Genomic DNA, 24446 nt, shown 5'->3' with positions numbered 1-24446 from the left:
AATGATTGTCCAGACATTATCTGTGCAGGCACAGGGACCCACATAGGCCTGCACTCACCTGCCTGCAGTGCTGGTGCTTGTGAGGAGCAGCACTCACTCCCCAGTGACACACAGCCCCTGCGGAACCAAAGCAAATCATAGTTTCTGTACTTCCAGGGAGCACACACAGTTTTCTCTCTTTTCTCCAGCCTTTATCACCTATTTGAGTTTAAAAATAGCACTGAAGGGCCAGTGAGAAGCTGTGTAGTTCCTCCTGCTGGTGAATATTTAGCTGCTGTGCATCTAAGCACTGCCCAGGTATTTGGCATGGAAGGTGCTTGTTATGATGCTGTACTGTTTTCCATGGGGATACCCAATACCTGGTAGACCCAGGGAGCCATCTGGCTCTTGGGGAAAGAGCTGATGGCCAGAGTGATCTGAGCAAAAATGTGTGTTTCTGCCAATTTTCTCACTTTGCTCTTCTTCCTTCAGCACCAGGGCTCTATTCCTACAGGTGTTTCACAATGGTGCGTTTAGGGACAAGACCTTCCTGCAGTCAGTGAGGACCCAAGTGTATGACAGATGAAAACTGGGGAGTCACTGAAGTTCATCCAGAAAACAAGTACTGTGACATGCCTTCCTTTGATATAAACTTTTTTTTTTTTACTGTAATATTGAGTTCTGAAACTCAGGTCTAAATATTACTCTTTCAGTTCCATTGGGATGGGTTTGTATGTGTGCAAACACACATGCATGTATGTATACAGGAGGTGACACAGGCCATCAAATATATGTGCAAAACAACAGCAACTATGACACAAAAGGAAGAGACTAGAATAAATGAAAGGTGGTATGAAAAGCCCTGAGTGATACCTTTCTGAGTTCTTGAATTTGACTAAAATAAGCCAGAGATAGGTCTCAAGCAATCTTGTGATACCTTTTGAGTGATGTGACAAATTGCCAAAAGCCATGGATCTGATGCCAAGCTGCTGGCTGTGCATGCAGGGTGAGATGCATTGTGTTCTGGTGGGAGACAGAGCCAGGAGCATGTGGGGTCACTGTGCCTGGTAGCCCCCTTGTGCCAGGGCCACCTCAGCAGCATGGGCTGGGAGCCCAGCCAAGGGTTGGCACACTGAGGTGCTGTGCATAGAAAACCACTTTTAGTGTCACTTGACAAATGGAGGCTTGTCAAGATGTTTGAAAGACAAAACAGATGCCCAGCTCTCTCTCTTGTGTAGGCTGGCAGCTCAGCAAAGCCCTCTCCTTGGTTGTCTGTCCTAACTCCATTACCTCTCTGTGCCTCACTGTCATCTCAGTCTTTACTCTTTCTTCTCCCCAGCCTCAAATCCCATTCCCTCTGCCTTGCCCCAGTTGTATCATCTAAATCATGCCAGTGTGGGTGGCAAACCACCTGTGACCCCCACCCTTGATGCAGACTAAGCTTTGCACGGCTCTAACGCTGTCCCTCACCAAGATGCAGTTCCTGTGAGTTATTCCTCTGTACTTTGTGCCACCTTTGCCCTGGGGTGGCTGTGTGGGACCTGGCACTTCTGTGCTTGTGTCTTTGGGGCAGACCCATCACAGCCTGAGTCCCATCTGTGCTGCTCACGTCACTGTTCTCTACCAGCCTGGCAGGGTTTTTGTCACCTGGGTGTGAAGGCCAGCTTCTCCTGAGGGGGTGTGTCATTTGGTCCGAAGCCTCTGCAACTGGAAAAGTAATTAATAATGTTCAGGTGGAATACAAAGAGAGTTTGTTCTCTGAAAGCTGTTTTGAGCAGCAACAAGATTATCAACTATGAAGAGGTTATTTGAAAAATCAGCAGGGAGGGTCACAAGTTTCTTGAAGATCATAATCTTTTGAGGAGAAGTAGCTACTCCTGCATGTATGTGCTTGGGCAGAACTGCAGAACTGTGCTGGAAAGTTGTTGCTATTAAGGGGAGGCAGTGGGAAGAGGAGGGGGTGGCATGAAGGAAAAGGTGGATGAATGTAGGTGATTCCCCACCAAAGGAGGATTGCTTGGGTATAAAATCTGGGTCAGTTTTTACTGACCACTCTCAGGAAGAGACAGGCAGGCAGAAACTGCAGGTGGCATAGGAACTTAGGCAACTTCTGCCATCACCCCCTCCCTCCCCTGCAACAGTGACGCTTTTATCTGAGGTATGGATATCAAACACTGCTGTACTTGCAGTGGAGTTAATTAACACAACCTGGAAGACATGGAAATTGGGAATCTAGTTTGTGCCAATCAGACAATGTGACCTTGCTCAGAGGAATTAAAAAGGCTGTAATGAAAGCACAAGTTTCTGCAGAAATTCACACATTTCTTGCTTCTGTCTGTGAATGTCTGTACGAACAAAGAACAAGAGACAAGGACCCACTGCCTCTGTCAGGTGTTCTGGATTGCAGGGTAACCCAAGCAAACCCTCACAGCTCAGGCAGCAAGGCAGTGCTGCAGGGCTGGGAGCCTTTGCTCTGGGCCCTTGGGTGGCACTGGGTGAGTGCCCGAGGCAGGACCACTGCCCCAGTGCCTGGCACTCACCGAGGGGCTTGGAGGGACCTTTTCCTTCCTGGGCTGGCAGTGGCCCACACTACCTTGCCTGGGTGTTTATTCATGCCACTGAAAGCCTCTGGCAGTGGAGGGCTCTTCTTCTAAGGCATGCATGGTGGATCTCCATGAGGGAGTCTCCACCCACAGCTACTTTCTGAATTTTTTAAGTATCAGGGAGAGACCAGGGCACTGATTTATACATGGCAAGAAAATTAAAAGAAAATTGCCTGAACGTTGCTTTTTTTCCAGCATTTGCTTATTGTTAAATCTGTGCTGTGACATTCCCTGGGAGCTGTAACTGGTACTCACCTGAAATGCTTGTGTTTGAATGGTGTGTGATAAGAGGTTCAACATCTTCTAAAAATTACTCTTGTGGTATATTTAGAGCTCCTTACAGCTCCTGTTAGCGAACCACATAGTTTCCTAGAGCTTAGATATTATGACAAGCTGTCTGCCCCTTTTGTTGTGTGAATTATGTGCCAGCATCTACAAAACCTGCTCCCTGTGGTGGAATGGGTATCTAATTTAAGATAGTTCCTGGCGGGAGCTCAGGAGGCAATGAAAGCTGCTGGTTGCTCCATTGGAATTTCCTCCTCTGCAGTTGCTAAGATGATGTTTGGGTTTTCCCTGGCACAGTCAGTGGCCTCAGTGAAATCCAGGTATATATTTTATAATGGAGCAGTACCTGGCCCTTGTGCTTGGTTGAAGCTGGGGGCTGGCATGTCTCTGTGTGAAAGCCAAGTCCTCACCTTCTCCCTCCTGAGCATTGATAGAAATCCTCTCTCCACATGTCAGAATGTGCAAAACGAGATTGTTAGCCAGGACCTCTGACTTCTTCTGTACTTGTGTGAGTGTATGAGTCATGGGAACCAAACTGAATCCAGCAGGGAGTGATTTGCTGGCATGACCTTCCCCGCTTCATTGTGCCAGTCTAGATTCCACTACTGCCTCCTGACATTGAAAAGTGTTCACCCACACCACCACATATTCTGAGGGTTGTGGTTAAAGTAAAATGCTCTTTAACTCAATGGTGGTATTGATTCATTTTTGTTGTCTGGAGCCACTAGCAGTAGAAGGCTGTGGAGTAAAGACTTCTGTGTTTACATGTGTGATTATTGGAAATATGGGTCTGCAGGGATGGCTGGAACAGTGAAAAGCCACAAACTGCATTAAGTGAAAGTTGTGGGTGTTCAGGGAGACCAGGCATTTGCTCTGCAATTATTCTCCCCTAGATCATGGTAGACCCCATGAATCCTAAATGTGGCAGACATTTGAAAAACCTTGCACAGGAGCTAGGGAAATGAGAGGCCCAAGTACTTGTGGGCGGAAGTAAGTTTTTACTGTAGGAACAACGGATTGAGAAACTGCAATCTTATATTTTTGACAGCTGCAGTCGTCTTTTACCTGGGTCAGATGAATTCAAGTGTCAGGCGATGAAACCCGCGGGAGGTAAAGACCACTTTGTCCTTTTTTTTTTTTTTTTTTTCATTACCTTTTTTTTTTTTTTCATTACCCTTTTTTTTTGTCATTACCCCAGGTACAGGTGGGATCCATTTGAGGAGAAAAGCAGAGACAAAACCAGTGATTCATGTGCTGAGCAGCTGCTATTTATTTTTAGACCACAAAAAGAAAAAGGTGGCATTTCTGATGTCAGAAAGGCGATTACATGAGAGCAGTCATACTTAGAGGAGTAAGTTAAAAATGCATATTTAGTAGCTCTTTTCTCCAGTACCCTCTGTGCTACAGATATAGGTCTGGTATTGGCAGGAAGAGCCTGACTGATAAGCTGTGATCGCTCTGAATAGTAATAATACAGGTGACAATTGCAGTTAAGTTCTCACTCTGTTCCCTGGCTTCCCACTCCATTGGGTGGGGACCTAGGGATGCTGTGTGTAGCAGTGGGGAGGAGCTGAGCCACATGAAGGCGCAGAAAAGCAAAAAAGTGGTTTTTTTTACCTTTTCAGGCATTGGTGGTGGTGGTAGTTGAACAACCTGAGCAGCCTAATGTAACAGTCTGGGATAAAGGGGCTGGGAATGGAATCTGCCAGCAGCAGCAGGACAGTTTCCTTCAGAGGGTAGCTCAGTGGTCTGATGCTGGCTAGTCTAAACTCATCTTCTCCAACCCTCCCCAGTAACTGTGGAGGTATTATAACAGCCATCTGCAGTAAAGGCTTAAAAATTGAGCTCAGTTTGGCTGAAAAGCCTCATATTTTCTGTGGCGTAGTATTGTAATGGATTGTAAATTATGCATGTTCAGTTTCCTTCATTGACATATTGGGGCAATCAGTTTGTACGTGAATACTACCCCTATCCTGCACCACTAATTTTTGTGCTTGGCTCACTCAGTTTGCTGTGTTCCAACTCCCATCCTTCTGAAAAACAGAAACAGATTTCTCACTTCCACCCAGGCCTGTTTCTGACCCCTGCTGATTTTCTCCTCCCCTCTCAGTCGCTTCCTTTCAGTAGCTCTCTGCCTGCTGGGTCAGTCAGTGTTCTGCTTACAAAAATAACCCTATCTGCTCCTGCTTGTACTTGATTTCACATCTGCACTGGGAAGGCAGGGCTGGGATTCTCCCAGGGGAAACAAGCCCTGTTAGCCTGTAAGGCCCACAGGAGCCTCTTTAACCACTGGCTGGCAGAACATGAGCAGAGAGGGTGGCTCTGCTCTGCTTTTACTGAGCTCACTGTCCAGTCTCACCAGCAAACCTGCCTTTGACTGCAGGGCACCAGAATGACAGGGCTGATCCCTGGACAGGGGTGAAGCAAGTCAGAGCATTTGCTCAGGGATCCCATAAAAACCTGTGTTCTCCTAGTACTTAGACAGTGGTTTGTGCTATTTTTTTCTTTTTGCACTTAAACCTTCATGTGATTTGGAGGCTTTGTTCTCAGCTTAAAGCTTTCTGCATCAGCATAAAGTTGTTTGTGGCCTGTGCTGCTGGTGAACTGATTAGAAACTGGCTGCTCACAGCTCCTAGCATGAAGGGAGGAGAGGGGTGCCTTGTCCCATCTGGGGGATAGGAGTAGGGAGTTTGGATGGCTTCTGCAGATTGCCATGGCCCAGTCAGCTGGTGGTGTTGGCCAGCAGCCACTGCACCAGCAGCATTTGCAAACCACACAGTTGCTAAGGCACTAGTGCTTGTGGCAGGCAGAAAGGAGCAGAGCCTTAGGAGCTGCATGTGGGAGCAGTGCTAAAGGTGCTCTGTTCACAAACAGTCTGCTCTGACTGGCACAATTTGATTTCATCTAGATTAGATTATTTCAGTTAGCATTAAGCACAGCTGTAGGTATTTTTTAAGCTGGTATCTCCAGCAATTCAAAGGAGAGCAGTGACTGTGTGACATTGCTGCAGCACTCCCTCCCTCCAAAAAAACCCTAACCAGCACAGATGCGTATTGTCTTCAAAACAGAATCAGCTCAGAGTTGGCCACTAAACCCTTTCCAGGCTCTGATGAACTGAAGGGACATTTTGCTGAAAGACAAAAAGACATCCCTGCAATGAAGGACATGATTTTGGTGTTAATAGTGTGCTTGCAGCCTGTGCATCTGAGAGTCAGCACAGAGGGCACCAAGTAGCAAGGGGTGCCAGCCAAATGTTTTGCTTGGGGGTTGCCTTTCACAGGTCTTTCATTAGCTGCAGAATATCTCTTTTCCTGCAGCTGGTCCTTTTACTCAGAAAAATCAATTGCAAAAAAAATTGTGCACTGTCTGCCTCATCTTTCTTCCTGTTTTGTTTTCCTGGGACTCTCTGGACCTTACTGGAATTACCAGTTAGTACTGGTACCTGTGAGCAATTGGGTTTTGTGATGAAAGGAGGACTTAAAAATAAATGCCTGGACATAGAGCTTCAATTTTAATTTCATTTTTATCAAAAATAAACAGTGCCCAAATTTCTTCAGAGATGTGGGGCTTTCTTAGTATTAGTTGTTCACTCCTGGGCTTCCAGCCAACCCTGTGATTTTAAACTTATCACCAGAAAAAAAGGCAGGTTCCTAGCATGGAGGGGTTGACAGCAAGAGTCTGTACATTTGTGGCTGTGCTTACAAACTGTCTGCCTGACGTAGTGCCTGAGACACACAGGCAGCTGAACTGCTCAGCACATGGCTAACATCAAATTAATGGCATTATTTCTGAAAGCAAATTCCTGCTGCAGCACAGTTACAGTCAGTGTTCACATTCATTGCTTTTGACAGCCTGATATAACATAATTTAATTTAAATGCCCATGTGAGACAGAAGCATAGGCATTTATTTAAAAAACAAAAATAAAAGCCCACTTTTTTTAAACATAAAATGTCTGCTCGAAGGAATAAATTAGCAGCCATACAGTGCAATTGATTTGCAAGAGCCTCTGGATTTCAGTGAAGAGCTCTTTTTAAAGATCAGTAGGGAAGACTGTAGCATGAGTGCTTTTGCCACTTAGGTGTTCAAACAAATGCTTGGTGTTAATTCCTTGTCAGGCTTTGATCAAGGGTTTGGTGGGGCGCTCAACTGAGTTTGAGAGCAAGCTGGCCATGTATGTCTTTCGCCTTTGTCTTGTTAGGCAAATCCTGTAAGAGAATTACAAATCTAGACCCTCTTTCCTAAGTTACCATGGCTGCACAAAGCAGTGATATCCTCATGCTGGCAAGGGCAGCAGCCAGAAGGTTTTCTAAGCATTTGCTTCTTTGGTAATTGCCTGACTGTTCTCATTGAGGTTCTCCTTGTTTGTTCAGTTCCACCTCCCAGGCTGCTCTCAGAGTTGTGTTTGGCTGTGTCACATAAATTGGGAATATACAAGTGGTGGACTGGCAGTTCTGTAATAACTGGGGAGCCTCGCCCAGTGTGGTGGGGTGGGGGCTGTTTCTTGGTATCCAGCACAACCATTTAGATTTTAATTGCACCTTTCCAACCTCTGGAAAAGAAGGTAAGAAATAGTATGGGTGTTTTTCAAGGGAGTGCCATTCCAGCAGAATGCCATTCCAGCAGGTGGTGTTCCCTCTTCCCAGCCATTTGTGTCATGCCGCGTGCTTTGGGTTGACTGCTTGGCTATGCAATGAACTGTCACCAGCCTCCTAGAAAACTAACCAGGCTCATGCAGTACAGCTCTGTAAATCCCTTTAGGTCATCCTCCCCAATGCAGACCTTTGGGGCGAGATGCAAATGGCAAATGAAATCAGTGTAAAACTTTTGGGTTTTGCATGGGATGGCCTAATACTGAACAACTGTCAGATTGGTCTAGTTTGGGAGTTTAAATAAAAGTAACTAAAATCAGATGGAACTGGTTTTCAGGTAATGTGAATATTGTTTTTAACACACCACATTTATATGGCTAGCATCAGGCCCATCCCTGGGTCAGACTACCCACCTGCAGTGACATATCCACTGGGTGCGTGCAGCCCATGCTGTGTAATGGCATCCAAGCCACAAGTGAGGTGAACATTTGGTCTGTGTTACAAGTTAGGACCATTCTAATTTCTGCTTCCTTTGCTCATTATTTATTTATTTATTAATTCTATTTATTGTCATGTGCTTATTAATTTTTATTATCTTCCTCTGTGTCCTTTTGCTATCTGAACCCCTAGAGAGATCTGTCTCACAGAGGAGCAGGCTGATCCCCTGGATCCTGCTGGGTGCTTAGGGCAAGCCATGGCTGAATGGGCTCTGTGCAAGTTCCATAATCCAGATTCCTGCCCGCTTTCCCTTGAACTACTAAAAGACCTTTCTGCTTTTATATGGAACCAGATTGTTTTGGAGTTGCCTTGTGAATTTTCCCAGCCACCTGGAGTAATGTTGGTGTTGTCCTCTCTCCCTTACAACTGGCTGCCCTGAAAAAGAGACTGCGCTTTGTAAATGGTATTGGCAGAGATAGTTGCTCCTTAGCTCTTGTCCCAGCAGTTGTCCTCAGATTAGCAGGAGGCTGCTGGGATGTGTCACCTTAGGGCTGAGTGTCTTGGTGAGGCAGTGAGTGCCCTCAAGGCCTTGAGTGCTTCTTGCAGGTGTGGTTTTGTCTTTGAGACTCAAATATTTGGTGCAAATGGGATTTTTTTTTTCCCTGAGTAAAGGAAAACAGTTGGGACATACAGAGCAGTCAGGGCTGGTTCTGTGCTTCCTGGTGCTTTTCCTGGGAAAAGGAGCTTGGGTTTCTACCCATTCAGCTCCTTGTGCAATGACAGGCAGGAAAAGCCTGGAGCCAGCATCTTTATGGCTGATTCATGAAGTAAATGGAGAAAAGATAATATGAGGAATAACTTGGGTTAGATACAGAATTAGGAGGAGATTGTTCCTGTTAACTGTCCATCTCCTCCTCTTTGTCATCATCCTCAGCCTTGTTCTCCTAGGCATCCCAGCTGCTGGCTACAGTGCATTGAGCAGATCAGCCCTAGAGCTCTGACCTTGGTGCTTGGCACAACCTTAGATAATTTCATTTGGTTTTCATCGTGTAACCTTGTGTCGAAACTGCACACAATAACCTATTCCACAGCAGTTATGCTTTGCTGCTCTTGCTTACAGAGATTTAGCACTTTATATATAATGGGGACTGCCTTTCCCTAGGTGGATGTTTTCCATACATCTCAGATCTGTTCTCTGTGTGATATAATTGATTCCCTGTTGTTTCCTTCTTGCAAATTTTTGCTAGACCCTACTTTGGGAAATGGGAGAGAAGGTCTCTGGCTGTCAGTAACATGCTGATATACCGAAATGAGATGCTCAGTTTGATGTCTGAAATCACCAGCACATCCTGTAAAATGTGATGACTCAGGCCCCAGCAAGCAGTCAGTCTGATCACCTGATTTACTCAGTGCCAAAGCTGTTGCTGGTTTCAGCCAGGTAGAAACAAGCTCTTGCATTTGGTTTACAATTTGCAAGTGAGAAGCTGTGTCCAAAACCCAGACCTTAAATGATACACCAGTAGCACAAGGCATGCCATTTCAGTGCCATCTTTTTTATTTGTGGCCTTTTTATTTTCCTGTTAGGAAGTGAATTTCTGCTGTGCAAGGATTTAAAGATAAATTGGCGAGTAACATTTGGACCCTGCTTTTTCTGTGGTGTAACGCATTTTTGCAATCCTTTATTTTCAGTGTGTGAGAAGTGATTATAGCTTTGTGTCTAATCTTTGTGTACAGTAATTTTTCATGCCAACATGTGCATTATGATCTCTGTCACAGACAATAAAGCAAAGCTGTTGACAAACTATCTGCAGTAATAATGAAAAGGGTGGATTTTTACAGTCTGCATTGATTCAGCAACACTGTTTTTGGAGTAGTCTGTTCTGAAATGTGAATGAATATATCATAATCAAATTCAAATCAATTGTTCCCACATTTAGCTTTGAAGGATGCATGGAAAAATATCTGCTTTTTGTAATAAGTTTAGCATAACAGTCTGATCTTTTCATTAATGATTTCCTACCCAATATTACATTTTCAAAGCCATATGCAATAATTTAATTGTGTGCCTCCTTATTAATATTAAACACAATTAGTCCTACTATGACACTTTGAAAATGCACCCCTTGCAGTAAATGCTGCCTCCACACAGAGTATCCCAACGTGAGAGCAGCTCTCCAGCATTTGGAGTCCCTTGGCACAGATTGTCAGTGCTGTTTCTGTGCCTGTGTTGCCTCTGAAATGTGGAGTGGTGTGGTGCTTGTGGCTGTTTCATTTGACTGTGTCTGGCTTTTTCAGCCACCCGTTGGCATCCACTGGCATCCTCTGGAGATTTTACTTTGTGATTAAATAGTGATGAAAGAGCTTGACTCCTTGAGAAGAAGTTAAAAAATAACAGTAATATCATGAGCATGATGTGGAATGGATGTTAAAACCTCTGCTATTTGTTTTTATTTACTCAGCCCTTGAGGATTGGAGAGAAAAGCTCCCATAATGTGCTGTCAGAGAATGTGTCTGCTCAGGAGATAAGCAACTGTCTGCTTTAGCAAGCAGCAGATTAGAAAATGGCTTTCACAGCTACTGCTTCAGCCTCCCTGGAAACACAGCCAGTTTGGAAGGCCAGGAAAGCCCCATTGCTCAGCGTGGGATTTTCTGCTTCACCAGGAGTAGTGGAAGGTGCTCATGTGGGGCGCCTGTCAGTGTGTGGGGCACCCCTTCAGGGTGCTCCTGCAGCCCCTGGTGCTGGTGTGGGAGCTGCCAACACAGAGGCTGTGGGTGCTGCCAGTGCCATAACTGGGGTCCCTGGTGCTGGGGGTGCCCAGAGCCTGGTCTGTGTGTTGCAGAGTGTTTCCTAGAAAGCATAGAAACAGTAATTATTAGTGTATATGTCCATATATTTATATTTTTGTAGAAATATACATGCAATGTATATAAAAGAAATAATATTGTGAAGTTGAACACAAAATGGTGCCACTGACCAAACTCAACTTTCATTTCCCCAGCCCCAGAGTGGGTTGCTGTTGGATTTAGAGCTGTCATCTTGACTCAAAAGCTTTGGTATTTGATTTGAAAAAAAAAAACAACTGAACCTACAACTATATGGAATTTGTCCCATCTATAGCCATTACCAGTGTCTGTCTAGAGCTACTTGTGCTTCTTAAAGCCTTTCATGGCTTGTCACAAGAACTGAACAATATTTAAAACCATGTCAGATTAAGGGTTTTCTAAGTAATATTAACCTGTCAAGGTAAAGACTTAGAATCTTGCACTTGCTTGACAAACTGCAGTATTTGTCATGTAATGTTATTTTGTGCTGAGGCTCTGCAGTTAGGTGTAGTTAGGTGTATGAAACCTGACTTTTAATGTTCCCTAAGGCTAAATGAAAATGGCCCCTTGATCAGTTTTTGTTAGAACACTTGATTAGTCTCTTCTGGCTTAATTCACTGTCCTGCCAAATGCATGAGTTTAAACTTTCTCATGAATTTTTATTTTCAGAAGGGCTGATGATACCAGTAGCAGAAGGAAGATAGATGGATAGATGCTGAGGTGGACTGTCATGGTCTCTCCTTGTCTGAAAGAGAGAGGCTTTGTTTGTAAGGGTGAGCAGGATGGTTCTGTGCACAGAGATGCTCACAATGACTGGTCTGTGGAGGTTGTTTCAATGCAATCATGCTTGTAAAGTTTACTCTAGCTTCTATCCAGTATTTAGTTTGTTAAGGTGTTGACACAATTTTGCTGACATTCTTCTTAAGTGGATTATGCTCACAGCCAGTTTTCAAAGCAAACAGATGGCTCTTCAAACAGAGCATTGCACACAGATTTTTTTTTAATGGTGTCTCTAGAATTATGACAGCTCTGTCAGAGAGGGCTAGTTTGTCGTTAATTTTCTCATGACAGATGATTCAAAATAATTTTTGCTTCTTCGTCTTGCTCAAATGAACCAGCTGTTTAAAAATAAAAATCACAAGGAGACCAAGACATAAATCAGTTGGTCTGTACATGAATGGAATTGCACTATTTTGATAAGTCCACTTCTGTTTTTAGATCACTGTAAAATAAGAATGTCTTCAAAATATTGGAAGTTTGCTCAGGAGGCATGTGTTTCTTCTTGGAACCTGAAGACATGCTGTGCATTGCCTCAGACAAAATCTGTAATCTGAGTTGCCTGTTTATTCAAATGTGAAATCAGAATATGTATAAGGGAGAGCGGGTGGGTTGGCACTTTCACGTGGGGCATGAAGTCCCTTGGCTTCTGCAGGTTTCAGGTGAGAGTCTGGGCAGGGCAGACTCGGGCTGTTGTCCCCCAAGTGGTGCATCTGTTCCCAAATAGCGTCCATCCATGGGTGTCTCAGTCCCTGGACAAACACCCTGAGAAACATTTCCAAGCTTTGACCTCACCCTGGAAAGGGGTTGCTTCTTGCACTGAGGGGATTTTTCTGTTCTTGGACATGCACAAAGAGTGCTAGGTTTTGGCTTGGAGAAGTTAAGGCTGCAAAGCATGGTCACACCGATTTTTTCCTGTTTGATGGTGAAGTCTTCAGTGTCTTTGGTCCTGTGTGCAAAAGAAGTAGCAGCCAGGGGTATTTCATCCTAAACCCAAACTATTTAAAACTTCATTTATGCAGTTTGAAGAGATGGAAGATGTATTGAGGAGATACATTGAGGACCTTTTCTGCTAACATTATCATGTTGTTAATGATACGTACTTTATTTATGTGCTGGTGTTGTCTCTGTCACTACAGCACCGGCACTATTCCTCTGCCATTTGCAGACTGGGAGGGGCACCAAGGTGGGCCGGGTGCTCCAGGCAGCTCTGGGGCTCTTGAATTCCTGCCTACTGTCTTTAACCATAAGCAAAACCTCTGACATCAAAGTAAGTTCAGAGCTGTGAAAAATACCTGCTGCATAATTTATTCTTGTTTTGTTTTTTCACACCATGTTTGCTGACTGGATCCCAAGCTCTTTGTCTGTATATTCCCAGAACTGTCATGCTGCTGAGACACAAATCCCTTCAAAAGAGCTTCATAGCAAATAGCACAGAGCTGCTCACGCAGTCTCAGTGCTTTTTGTTATTCTCACACTGAGTTGTATTCCCAGCATCTGGATGGTGATTTGCATCGTTCAGCAGGGACAAATCTGTGACACCAGGAGATGAGGCAGTCACGTTCTCAGGCACAGGCTTCGTCCCTGGTTGACGTGGTGTCCCACGTGGTGTTTACCAGTGCTGCAGCCTTGCAAGCCACCATTGTTTCTTGGTTGTGAACATTGTGTACAGGGGCTCAGACCCTGTGAGTGCAGTGCCAGGCACTGGCAAAAAGGGAACTGTGCTCATCGGTGTAGGATAAATCCTTCCTTTTAGCTCTGGGGAAAGGGAGAGCAGAGATGCTCCTGCTGCTGGAAGGTGTCACACTGTGACTCATCCAAGAGATCTGATTGGTTTGGAGAACCCAAAGAGGGGCGAGTGATCAGTCACGCCGCCAGTGAGCCCAAGGTCCTGCTGTAGTGTCTCTTGTGTCCTGTGAGGCCATCAAAGTACCTGTGATTTGCAGGTGGTCAGGCTGGGTGGCAGGGATCTGAATGTGACATGTCAGTCAGTGGAGGTATTCCTTATGAGTGTAACCAGCTGCAGCATGTGCTGTACTTCAAGTTGTACTTGGGATGATATTAGGAGAAGAGGAGCTCAAGTTCTTACTGATACTGAGTTTTAATAACCAGATGCATCTGGCTTTTATGTATTTGTATCCTGTAGCTCCAGAATCGTGTCGCTTCACGGCACTTGAGATATCAATATTGCATAAATATTCATTTTGCCATTTCTGAACCCCAACTCCTTAGTACAAATTTCATGTAACACATTTTTCCTGATTGTTACAAATTGGATTGATATCCTGTTAGTCACCTCACGTTTACATGCTCTGAGGAGATACAGAAGCAGCATGTGCATGAAGTCTCATTCCCGTTTGCCTTCTTGAAGATCCCAAACAAAATGGTTCAGAAGGGTTCACTGGAGTCCTATGGGATGGTGTGTTTCATATGGGCACAGCTTGGCCTGCTCTGCGCAAGGAGGGCCCAAGGCTGGGTATCAAATCCAGGTGGAAGGAGGGGGTTCGTTATCAGGGTCTCTCAGCTCCTACCCCTGGCTGGGAACACATGGCCTTTGCCATGGGGGATGTGATGCCAGGGAGCAGGGAGGGAGCAGTGGCTTGGGGAGAGTGGTACCATTTGCCATCACTGCCCTGGCCCTGGCAGGACCTTGCTCTTGATTGTGGAAGAGGAAATGCCTTGTCCTGCAGCCTCCTTATGTTCAGGCTGAAATTACCTCCCAAGGTTGGTGACATGGAAGTGGGAGGAGTCTGGTGCCTGTCCCACCCTGTCCAGTGTTGGCTGCTGCCTTCCTCACTGTGCTGGCACCAAGCTACAGGAGGGGCTTCATTTCCAGCGGGCAGAGGTGATTTGAGATGGGACCTGTAGGGACACAGGAGCAGTATTGCTGCTTTTGGTCCTGAGCGATATGTGCAATCCCTGACTCTCTCCTGCATGTCTGTGCATCCCCAGGGCCAAGGAGATCTCCTGAAGAACGCCAAGAATGAAGCCCTGGAGAACATGAAGCAGATCCAGCTGGCGTGCCTGTCGTGCGGACTGAGCAAAACTGGGAGCGGGCAGGCGGATGCCAAGGCAAAACGGTGCCTGGAGGCAATACAGGAGAAGGACACTGGAGATGAGAATGGGAGGCTGTGAGGAGAGGCAGAGCTGTCACATTTGTCACAGATTTCAATAAGTCTAAACTATTTTTTTAAAGCATTTAAAAACTCACACAGGAGTGCCCTCTACAGGGTGTGATAGTATTAAAATCCTCACAATGTCAGTATTTTAATGCAGTTAATTTATCCAAGTTAAACTCTGGTAGTGAGATTTCTAATGAAGCCAAGCTGTCTGTATGCAAGTGCGTATGTGTGTGCGCACATGCAAATCCTGTAGACACTCTTTCATGCATTACATTAGCCATTTGCTAATTTATTCCTTTGTCATCTTTGAATAGGCTTATTCATTCTGAAGATCAAAACAAATTGAGAGCACTTGTATCAATTTTGGGCTTTACTTTACTCTCCAGCTTTTATCATTTTACTTAAAGGTTATATTACTGTTATGCTGCTTAAACAAACAGACAAACCACAACAAATTCCACTGACAGCTGTTTTTGTGAGGACAAAACCGGTGGTTTGCTGCAGACCCTGAAGGTGATTTTTAGTGAGCAATTACAGCCAAGTAAACAGGATATGAAATGATCAGAGTTGCTAAATAGATTATGAGTAGATTTGAGGTGTATTTTTCGCTGAATTTAGCAAACTGCTCTTCAGGGTACACCCAGACAACACATACTAATGTAAGAACCAGCTAATTTAGTTTATTCCAGCAAAACATTGCTACCTTGTAGATCTGCAAGACAGCTACAGTCTTTGCTGATAGGCATTAACTTGAGTAGTAATGACCGTAGCTAGTCAGCCCTGTAATTATGGGGAGAGCTGTGAATACCCTTTGGTGGTCATGAACGCTGAAGGTGACCTTCGGGCTGTTCTGAAACAGCCAGTAGTGCCAGTATTAAAAGGAAGGTTTTCCAGATTTCACAAAATGTGAGCTTTAGTGCAAGATGTGTGAGAGGTCAGGCCTTGCTTGCCACCTTCTGCGTAGATGTTGGAGTCAGCTGGATGAAGCAAGCAGGCTCTGGCCTAATGTCTTTATGGTTAAAATCATGCTGTGCTAGAGATTTAAAAGCAGGGCTGAAGAACTGCTCCACGTGTAGTGTAGAGAAATAGCTTGGGGAAAAACAGGGTGCCAGCATTTTTGTGCAGCAGCTACAAATATCCTAACACATGTCATGTGTTTGGGGAAGTTCTGAGAATTGGCTGCCTCTTTGTGCCGCTCTGGAAAGGAGACAGAGAATGTCCCGAAGCATCCTTGTCCCTCCCGATGTCCAGCCCACGTGTGCTCACAACATTCATTTCAATTGTTTAAGTACTGTGCTTGAGTGGAATATTTGTGTTAACAGGACTAAGTGTTTTATGGTTATAAAAAGACTATATTTATTTAAAGCATTGCTTTTATTTTTAAAAGCTACTTTTTAAATTAATTTGATTAACAAATATGCTAATTTTCTGAACTTAACAAAAGTAATTGCTGAAAGTTTGATCATTGGAAAATCTTATATAGCTATTGTGTTAAGTTATTTTTGACTTCTTAATAACACTATTATGTTCATGTTGCACATTACTGAGAGAGTAAAGCTATGAAACAACTTTGACCCATGATTTTGCAGTGATTTTACATGATCCTGGATAAAGGTGGGTTAGAGTGGGTAAGTTGCTTGAGAGAAGGTCCTGCTCTAAGAGCAGCTGTGTTATTGTAAAGGTTATAACTCGGGTGCCTTAAATACCATTTCAGTAAAATTTGCCATACTTGTTCAGATCCAGCCCTAAATGCTCTGTTTATCTCTCCATTAGATTATGAGTGTGTGTTCAGACTTCACTGAGGTCTGGAGAAGTGTCTTTCGTGTTTCAGGCAAGGCATAAAGCCCACATCAATGGTGTAAGTGTGCATGTTCACATTTTTCCCTCTTGGGTTATGTTTGTACAAAAACAACACTCAGCCTTCACTACTTACAGTTAGGGATGATGGAAACTGTTACCCCAGCATCTTCAGCTGCTAAGGATCAGCCTTTGGAAAGCATCCCTCTCAGAAGGAAGAGGTTGCTTCAGGAAGGGTGAGTGGCTTGCTTCTTGGTCCTTCATTCAAATCTAGAAATATCTTGATTTCCTCAATCTAAAAGGCTGTCCTAATGTCTGTACAGAAACTGCTGGCAAAGTACCTTCTCTAATGTTAGGAACAAATAAACATGAAATTACAGAGAGAAGGGCTTTCTTTCTGTGCCCACATGTAGAGAGGGTACTACACGGCTCTCACTCTGGATGCATTAGGAGAACCCAAAGTGGCTGGATGGAAATCTCCTAGCATGCACACACACCTTTCATACCATGTTTAGCATTCATGTCATGTCCTCTGCCAAGGTCATGCATTACAGGAGTAGAGAATTTGGGGCACCCTGGATTGCCCTAGCTGGGATCCAGAACCCCACAGCTGGAGCGGCTCCACCCTTCCTCCTGCACCAAGGAGCAGCAAAAGCTCATCTCACCCTCCTCTGAGCTCCTTTGAAATCACTGGGAATGAAGTGAATGATAAAGTGCCAGTTGGTGTAATAAAAATTCAGCCTTGAGGGACAACACATGGAAAAATCATATCCAGCATCAGCAACAAACACACACAGAGGATTGAGTGCCTGGCCTTTTTGGGAAATGTTTCATGGCATGCCTGGCTTCTTGCAGTGGAATAACAGCCTGCTCTGGGCCCTCTGCTGGTACGATTTGCCTGATGTCCCACGTGAATGGGTGGGTATTATCTGTATCACTTCTGTGGGAGTTATGTCAGGAAGGTGTTACAGCCATTTGCAGTTGCTTACAGCGTAATTGAACAGCTAGAAATCAGAGAAGCTCTCAGGGACTGGTGTGGGGAGCTGTCTGCCAGAAGGGAGCACAGGACTGAATCTACCTGAGTTCTCTCTGTCACTAAGTCCTCCATCTTTACAGTATTTGTTTTATCTGTCATTCTCTCAACTGGAAGATAAGACTGATGATATTTTCCTTCCCAGGCACAGATTAATTACACATTTCTGGAAAACCTTTGAGTTTTCTCTTGCTCTCAGGAGGACAACCAGGCACTGTAACACCAGTGTCTGCCAAATCCTTCCACTGCTGGTGAGCACAGGTGAGGCAGCACATGTGGGAAGGGCTGAGCCGCCACATAATCACCACTCCCAAGGGCCTCGGTTCCTCCAGGGATCAGGGATGTCTTGTCCACGTGTTTGTGTGTCTGACCCCTACCAAACTGCACCTTTGGTCAAGTGTGGCAGAGGGCCAGCCACCTCACAGGTGTTAAATTCCTGCATGTTTCCTAAGCAAGGATGGGGTAGGCAGTTCAGAATGGCCCCAGCATGGGGCACAGGGCTGCAGTGTCACTGTATGTGTGAGGGGGACACTGGGGGCCATGAGAAAAAGATGGATGCAGAGGTTTCCCTTGGATTTTGCTGCTTATATACATGCATGAAGGAATCCAGCCATGAAGCATGGGAAGCAGCTGTTCACAGACCTGATTAGTCTTAAATCAGCAGGAATAGTTTTTACCAAATTTCATGTGCTGACATGACCAGTAGGACTTGAGCCCTTTCTCCTCCCTTCCTGAATTCAGCATGACTTAAAGCACCATGCTGTTCCACTGCTTTCTGTATCATTTTTCATGTGTTTAGTTGCCTGTTTTTAAAGGGATAATGCAGCTTCCCAGTGCAAAGAAGGTAAAAGTTTTCTTCCTCTTTCCGAGATTCATCTCCCAAAACAGATTATCAGATAATTGCATGCATAGAGTAGATTATCAGATAATTGCATGCATAGAGAGCACTTTCCTGTATGATATGCCATCTCTCCCATCTCTCTGTTCAGACTAAAACATTAGGTCATAGCTTTCTTGGCATGGGTCCCACTCCTACAGGGTTAGACAGCAGCCTCAGGCAGGGGACTAACTCAGGAAGCTTCACAAAAAAAAAAAAGCTGAGGGGGTCACAGGAGCAGTGTCTTCAGGTCTCCACCACTCCCTGTGGGGCTGAGCATGGTGGCCCCCGGGATTTGGTTCTTTTTGGCCCTTCTCTCTGCCTTAGGTAGGCATGAAAATCCATCATTACCATAACAGTGTACCAGTGAAGCTGTCTCCAAATTGCCACACTAAGCAAAGGGCAGCTGGGGAGCACTGCTGGGATGTGTTTCATGGGTCCAAAGCATGAGTGCTCTTTGAGACTCTTCTGGCACGGTCGTGGCAGGCTGCCTTTGCACAGTCTCGGGTTGAGCAGTCTTGCATTTGCTTTCCATAGCAAGTCCCTGAAAAAATGTTGTTTCCTTTTTGAAGTGATGTTGAGAGCTTTGTGAATTCAATAACCAAGATGTCACTGACCCAGCCAGAAATGTGATGCAAGTTCTGTCTCACCAGCTGTTTCTCTGCAACAGAGAGTACTGTGTGAACATGCCCCTGATCAAACAGGTCATGTTTTAAATGAGGATGTTACACTCTTCCTGATTATTTGAAACACTTTATGAATAAATTGCTTTTGCAGAAAATACTCATGGAGTAATTCCAAGAAAACATGCAGACAACAAATTCTCAGCAGACAAATCTTGAGCAGGAGACAGTGTTGTGTTTGACAGCTGTTTGCTGTGCACAGTCCACACTACCCTCCTCTGGGAACTGGAAGAAAAATGAATGATTCCAAAGGCAAGTTTGAGTTATTGATGATGTTAGAAGTTTTTTCCCTGTTAAGTTTCACAGCAGAGACTCATTCATTTAGAAAGACATGAATATAGTAGAATTGGGAAGCAAATGTGATACTTGAGGCCAAAAGTGTGCTTGGAGAGGAGGTGGCATGTTGAGTGTGGGGCTGCTGGGTGTGGGGCTGTGCTTGGGGGAGCACTGGGTGAGAGCCCAGGAGGAGCCATCAGCCCCCCTGCAGTGGCAGAAGAGGGTTGTTTGGCCAGGGAGCAGTTTGGTAACTCATGGGGTTTGTTTGCACCAGCAGAAGTTTGCAGAGACCTCAGTGAGGGCTGGAGGTGCAACGGGAATTTGTCCCATCACTGATCCATGGTTTATTGAGGTGGGAGAAAGAGGATTAACTTGGCTTGTTTGGAAGCACATATGGGGAGAATGGAGGCTAGAGATTATTTGTATGCTTCCTCAGATAGCATCTGGTGAATCAGCTATATGTAATGCAATTAAAAACAAGATAGAAATTATGGTTTGGACAGCAGGAGCTGCTGTGATTATTTATGATGCTGATGGATGGAGAGAGGAGCTTTGCAGTTGCAGCAGTAGTGTGCCCTGTGTGGGGGAGAAGCCGAGTGCTGCTTATGCCTCCTGCACCTGGCAAACAGGGCAGAGTAGAGGCTGCTGCTGTGCTTCATTGCTGGATCCTCCCAAGGTGGAAGGTGAGTGTGCTGGAGGGGCAGAAACAAAGCATTGAAGAACATACCATTGTTGGCAAGTCCATTGCTTGCTGCTGTTGATGTACTCTGCCTTCAGGATTCACCAGCCCTGACTCAGGCGTGCTTTGCTGGTTTTCAGCAGTCTTCCTGCACGAGGTATTTCTAAAGCCAGGGCAGCATAGCTAGAGCTGAGCTGTGCCACCAGCTCCCCCTTGGACCACTGCTTTGCTCCTTTTCTTTGCACTCGTTGATGGACTCTAGTTTTTATGGAATCTGAGCAGCAAGAAGGAAATGCTTTTGGGCAGGGCCAGAGGGCACCCAGCCCGTGGCCACAGGGACCCGTCTCTGGGATATGTGGGGCTGCCCTGGGCAGGTGGCAGCTCCCTGTGGAGTTCCATCAGAGACTGCCTGGTGAAGCTGTTTTTAGGAGGCTCAGATTAACCGCAGCATGAGGGGGCTCAGCTCCTACCAAAGCTAAGCTGTAATTTCACCTGCTGATGCTGTGACAACATTTTGTTGGTATCTTGTCTTTAAGTAACTGGTTATCCACACAAACTACTCTGTTGATTCCTAGTGAGACCAGTCCCAGCTTCCCACTGCCTTGCCAAGGCAAGCAGCATGCTGTCCCAACTCCTGAGGGAGAGGGGGGCAGCACTGTTTCAGGACTGCCATTAGACTATGGTGTGGAAGCAGAGTTACTCTGAGAGATTAGATGCACTGGCCAAGAAAAACACCTAGAGGTGTACACCCACAGGCAGCTGATGATGTGGCAGGGCACCTTTGTCAGATCAGCTGAAACATTTTGGAAGGAACTGAGTGCAGACTTTAATTAACATCAGAGTAAACCAAAAATACTGACTTCATGAGACTGGCTCAGGTTTGTAAACTGTTTGAGGTTGGCTTGGAGTTGCTTCGAGGCACATGCTCCTTGGGGCAAGCAGAAGATGTGTGTGACTGCCTGCAATCTAGCAGGCTGGGGGAATTAACAAACCCAGGTGTGTCTGTTTTGGTTATTGATTCTAACTTGGTATTTCTTAGCAAGCTGATTGCAATTAACCAGTAGCTGTGATTCAGTTGGAATTGCCCCCTCCAGGTCTTGAGGAGATATGTGAAAACTGACGTTGTGATGTCACACTCTTTGTGCGTGGAGGCTGTTGGCTGGGGATTTTTTTTTTGTTAATACTTAAAGGTCATAATTATCATCCAATGAACACAAATATCCACAGGAAAAAATGTTTCTACTGGACATCAAATTAAGGATAGATGAAAGTCTCCAGTCTTGAGTCAGATGACAGCATTAATGAAGACAGATTCATATCAGTTTTGATTTCTCTCATTATTTGTGTGAATTTGGATGTGAAAATTGACTGAATAGTATTTATTAATGATGTGTATGGGAAAGAGGCTTAGGCCTGGTGAGGAATTTTTATGGGGTAGCATTATACCATAGGGCCTCTGGATCCCAGCTGTACAGCAAGGAAAATACAGCTCATGTGTCCCAAGTTCCTAAGGGAGCAGATAGCTCTAAACCCTGCCCTTTTTTTCTGGTAGGTGAACAGAGCACAGACAATACTCTGAGCCATATCCTGGAGAGGCTCAGGTGCATCCCTGTGTGGTACCCTCCAACCACTGAGAGCTCCTCAAGAGGGCCAAGGGGCTCCTGCTCAGGGAATCTGCACAAACAGCAGCATCTCAGCATGATGGGGAGAGCAGGGGGTCTCCTGAGCACTGCCTGGAGCAGCAATTCTGGCCATGGGGCTGCGGGCGTTGTGCAAGGCAGGTTTTTCTGGGCAGCTGAACCCCCTCTATTGTCAGTGCTGAAACTGGTATCTTTAGGCAGCCATTTATCCCACCTGTTTAAGCTGTGCACTTCAGGAAAGGAATAGTTTTATCCCAACAGTGCCTGTTTCATGCCATGTCTTACAAGTATTTATAGTGGAAACCCTTAAAGGGTAACCAAACTTTTACCTACATAACAGACAGCTGGCTGTGACAGCTTGCCACAAGGTGTACACTTGTATCTCTATGGTCATTTGTCAGGTTCTTTGAACAAGAAGATGCAGGGAAGCTGGTGGGAATTCAGGTTACCCTGCACACTTAGGGGCAGATATTTGCATGCGGCTGCTGTTTGCAAAGACCTGTTTTGTCATAATAAATGACTGAATGGTGAATTGAATTTGCACATCTGCAAAACCAAAGGACAGGGAGAATGGGTGGCTTTCAGTCCCACAGCCCTTGTGCTCACTGCCCCAGGCACTGGGGCCTGAGGTGGACTGTGGCTCTGCCATGGGGGGACCAGCTGAGAGAACCCCCTGTAGCAAATGCCGTGTACTCGTGTCCCAAGCAGGAGTCACAGGGAGGAAATGGAGACCTGTCAGGAAGCTAAAGTGCCACATCTTGTTTTGTGTGGTACTAACATTGCAACCTGGCCTGATGGGAACATGACGATAATCTGCAAGGTACTGCAGCAGGCAAAAGGACAGTTTCCTGAAATTTGGGAGGTCAGCACTGGCAATCCTATGGTGTCTCTGCTTTCTCACGTAACATGTTTCAGCCCCCACAGTGAGGCAAATTAACCTTTTCCCTTGGACTAGCAATGCTTTTCTAGCATATCATGCATCCTCTATTTCCTACTTCACTGAAAACAGTTGCACCCTCTCCCGGGAAAGGGAAATTGATTGTAAGGCGTTCAAAGAACAAAAGCTGAGCAGGTGGCTTTCTAGATTATACAGTTTTCTTGGCAAGAGCTGTTTCTCTGAGCAATGTGCCTGCCTGCAAAAGAGAAACACCAAGAGCACTCGAATTCCCTGGGACAGGAGCAGCAGCAGCTGGAGAGTGAAGGCTCTGCAGAGTGAAGCTGAAAGGATGAATCTGTTTAACTGCACATCCCATTAAAACTGGCGGCTGGACAGAAAATTGCCTCTAACGGCATCCAGAACAGCTGAGACGTCAGACAGGGATTTAGGGTGGTTGCCTGTGTGATTACATCTGCCAGAGAGACTCAATGTGGAGCACAGCCCTGTCTCTGCCTCCTGCCAGGCTCAGGGTCAGCCCTGGAGCACGGACAGAGAGGGGCAGTGGGGCCTGGCACGTGCCCTGCTCAGCACTGGGGATGATGCACGGGCACAGGGGGGATGCCAGAGCAGGATGAGCAGCCTCTGAGCTCGTGCTGTACTTTAGCAAGTGAATGTCTTCATCTTGGAAAAGGCACCTCAATCCTCTGAGGTCCCTGCTGAGCGCTTGGTTTGTGCCAGATGGCAGTGCGATGACTTTTATAGGCCATAAAAGCACCATTTTTGTAGTGCCCATTCAAGGAATCTTTTCCTGGAAGAGCTCCTGTGGGACTCCTGGACTCCTGTGGCTGGGACTGTCATTATTTTACTGTTTATTATTTTAACAGTATTGTACCATGCAGTGATTCTGCTTCCTGCATCCATCAGGTGGGGCAGCTTGTGCTCCTTGGACACACGAGGGGCATGGAGACAGTGCAGAGTTTGGCTGATGGGAACCTGAGATCTGTGGCACAGCAGGGAACCAAATTTCTCCCCAGGAATGCAGGGCAGCTCTTTGCCTTTCCTATGCAACCCTGTCCTCTGTGAACCTCCAAGTCCAAGATAAATTTTTAACTGCAGGGTTAAGCTTTTCTTTAAGACAGATGACAGAGAGATGATGAGGGATAAAGGTAATTAATGACATCAGTCTGTCTTTCAAATACAGGTTGTTTTGTGAGTGATTGGACAGAAACTTCTGAAAGCAGAATTCAAGCAGGCATAAGATTAGCCAAGATTAGTAAGGATTTCTGCCTGGTAGCCTAAATCTAATGTCTTTCACTTAGTAATCCTTCTTTCAGGTCAATGAATCTTCTTTTAAGAAGGAAAAAAATATAGGTTATGCAAGAGAGTTCAAGAGTTTCACTTATCATGTGAAAGGGATTTAGAGCTGTTTCCAGCATCTCAACTGTTTCCACCATTTAAGGGAACCTATGCTGTTATCTCAGAGGAAGCCACAGAGATATCTCTTCTTGTGCTATGCTGATGCACATATGGAGAGTTGCCCAAAAATGCTTCAGTTACAGAATTTTCCTGGTCCCTTCATATAATGGTACCTGAGCTCGTCCTTTAGGGCAAGATCACATACTTTTTTTCCCTCAGAGATTGTTCTGTATGGGAACCCCAGTCTGCATAGCATGAGCACAGGCTGCAGGTCAGCAGACTCTGTGTGGACCAATGACTACACTTTGCTGCAGTGGAACTGCCCGTGTATCGCACTGATGATGGGAGCTTTGTGCTGAAGGGGAGCACAGAAGACCAAAGGTTTCCTGCAGCTGAAGCACATTCCCAATATGGAGAGGACATCCCTGCAAAGGGCTCTGCACTGGCAGTGGTGTGCTGTGAGCTGGGCTACATGTGTGAGGTGCCTTGTGTGAGCCTGTGGGGGATGGCAAATGGCCTTCACGATTGTGTTCCACATTCCAGTGCAGGA

General features: G+C 45.5%; 1 protein-coding gene across 1 annotated transcript in view; it reads left to right on the top strand.

Annotated features, from left to right (window-relative positions):
- PLCL1 (phospholipase C like 1 (inactive)) overlaps positions 1 to 16192 on the top strand; it is a 182775-nt gene extending 166583 nt beyond the window's left edge. Inside the window, exon 6 of the mRNA XM_041473319.1 lies at positions 14449 to 16192. Coding sequence (XP_041329253.1) covers positions 14449 to 14631 — 183 coding nt within the window. The 3' untranslated portion in view covers positions 14632 to 16192. The remainder of the gene's footprint in view (positions 1 to 14448) is intronic.
- Positions 16193 to 24446: the final 8254 nt, after the last annotated feature.

This window comes from Pyrgilauda ruficollis, unplaced genomic scaffold, assembly GCF_017590135.1.
Source record: "Pyrgilauda ruficollis isolate IOZ18807 unplaced genomic scaffold, ASM1759013v1 scaffold3, whole genome shotgun sequence".
NCBI lineage: Eukaryota > Metazoa > Chordata > Aves > Passeriformes > Passeridae > Pyrgilauda > Pyrgilauda ruficollis.
Note: the sequence above shows the minus strand (reverse complement) of the source record. Positions and strands in the feature narration are given on the sequence as shown.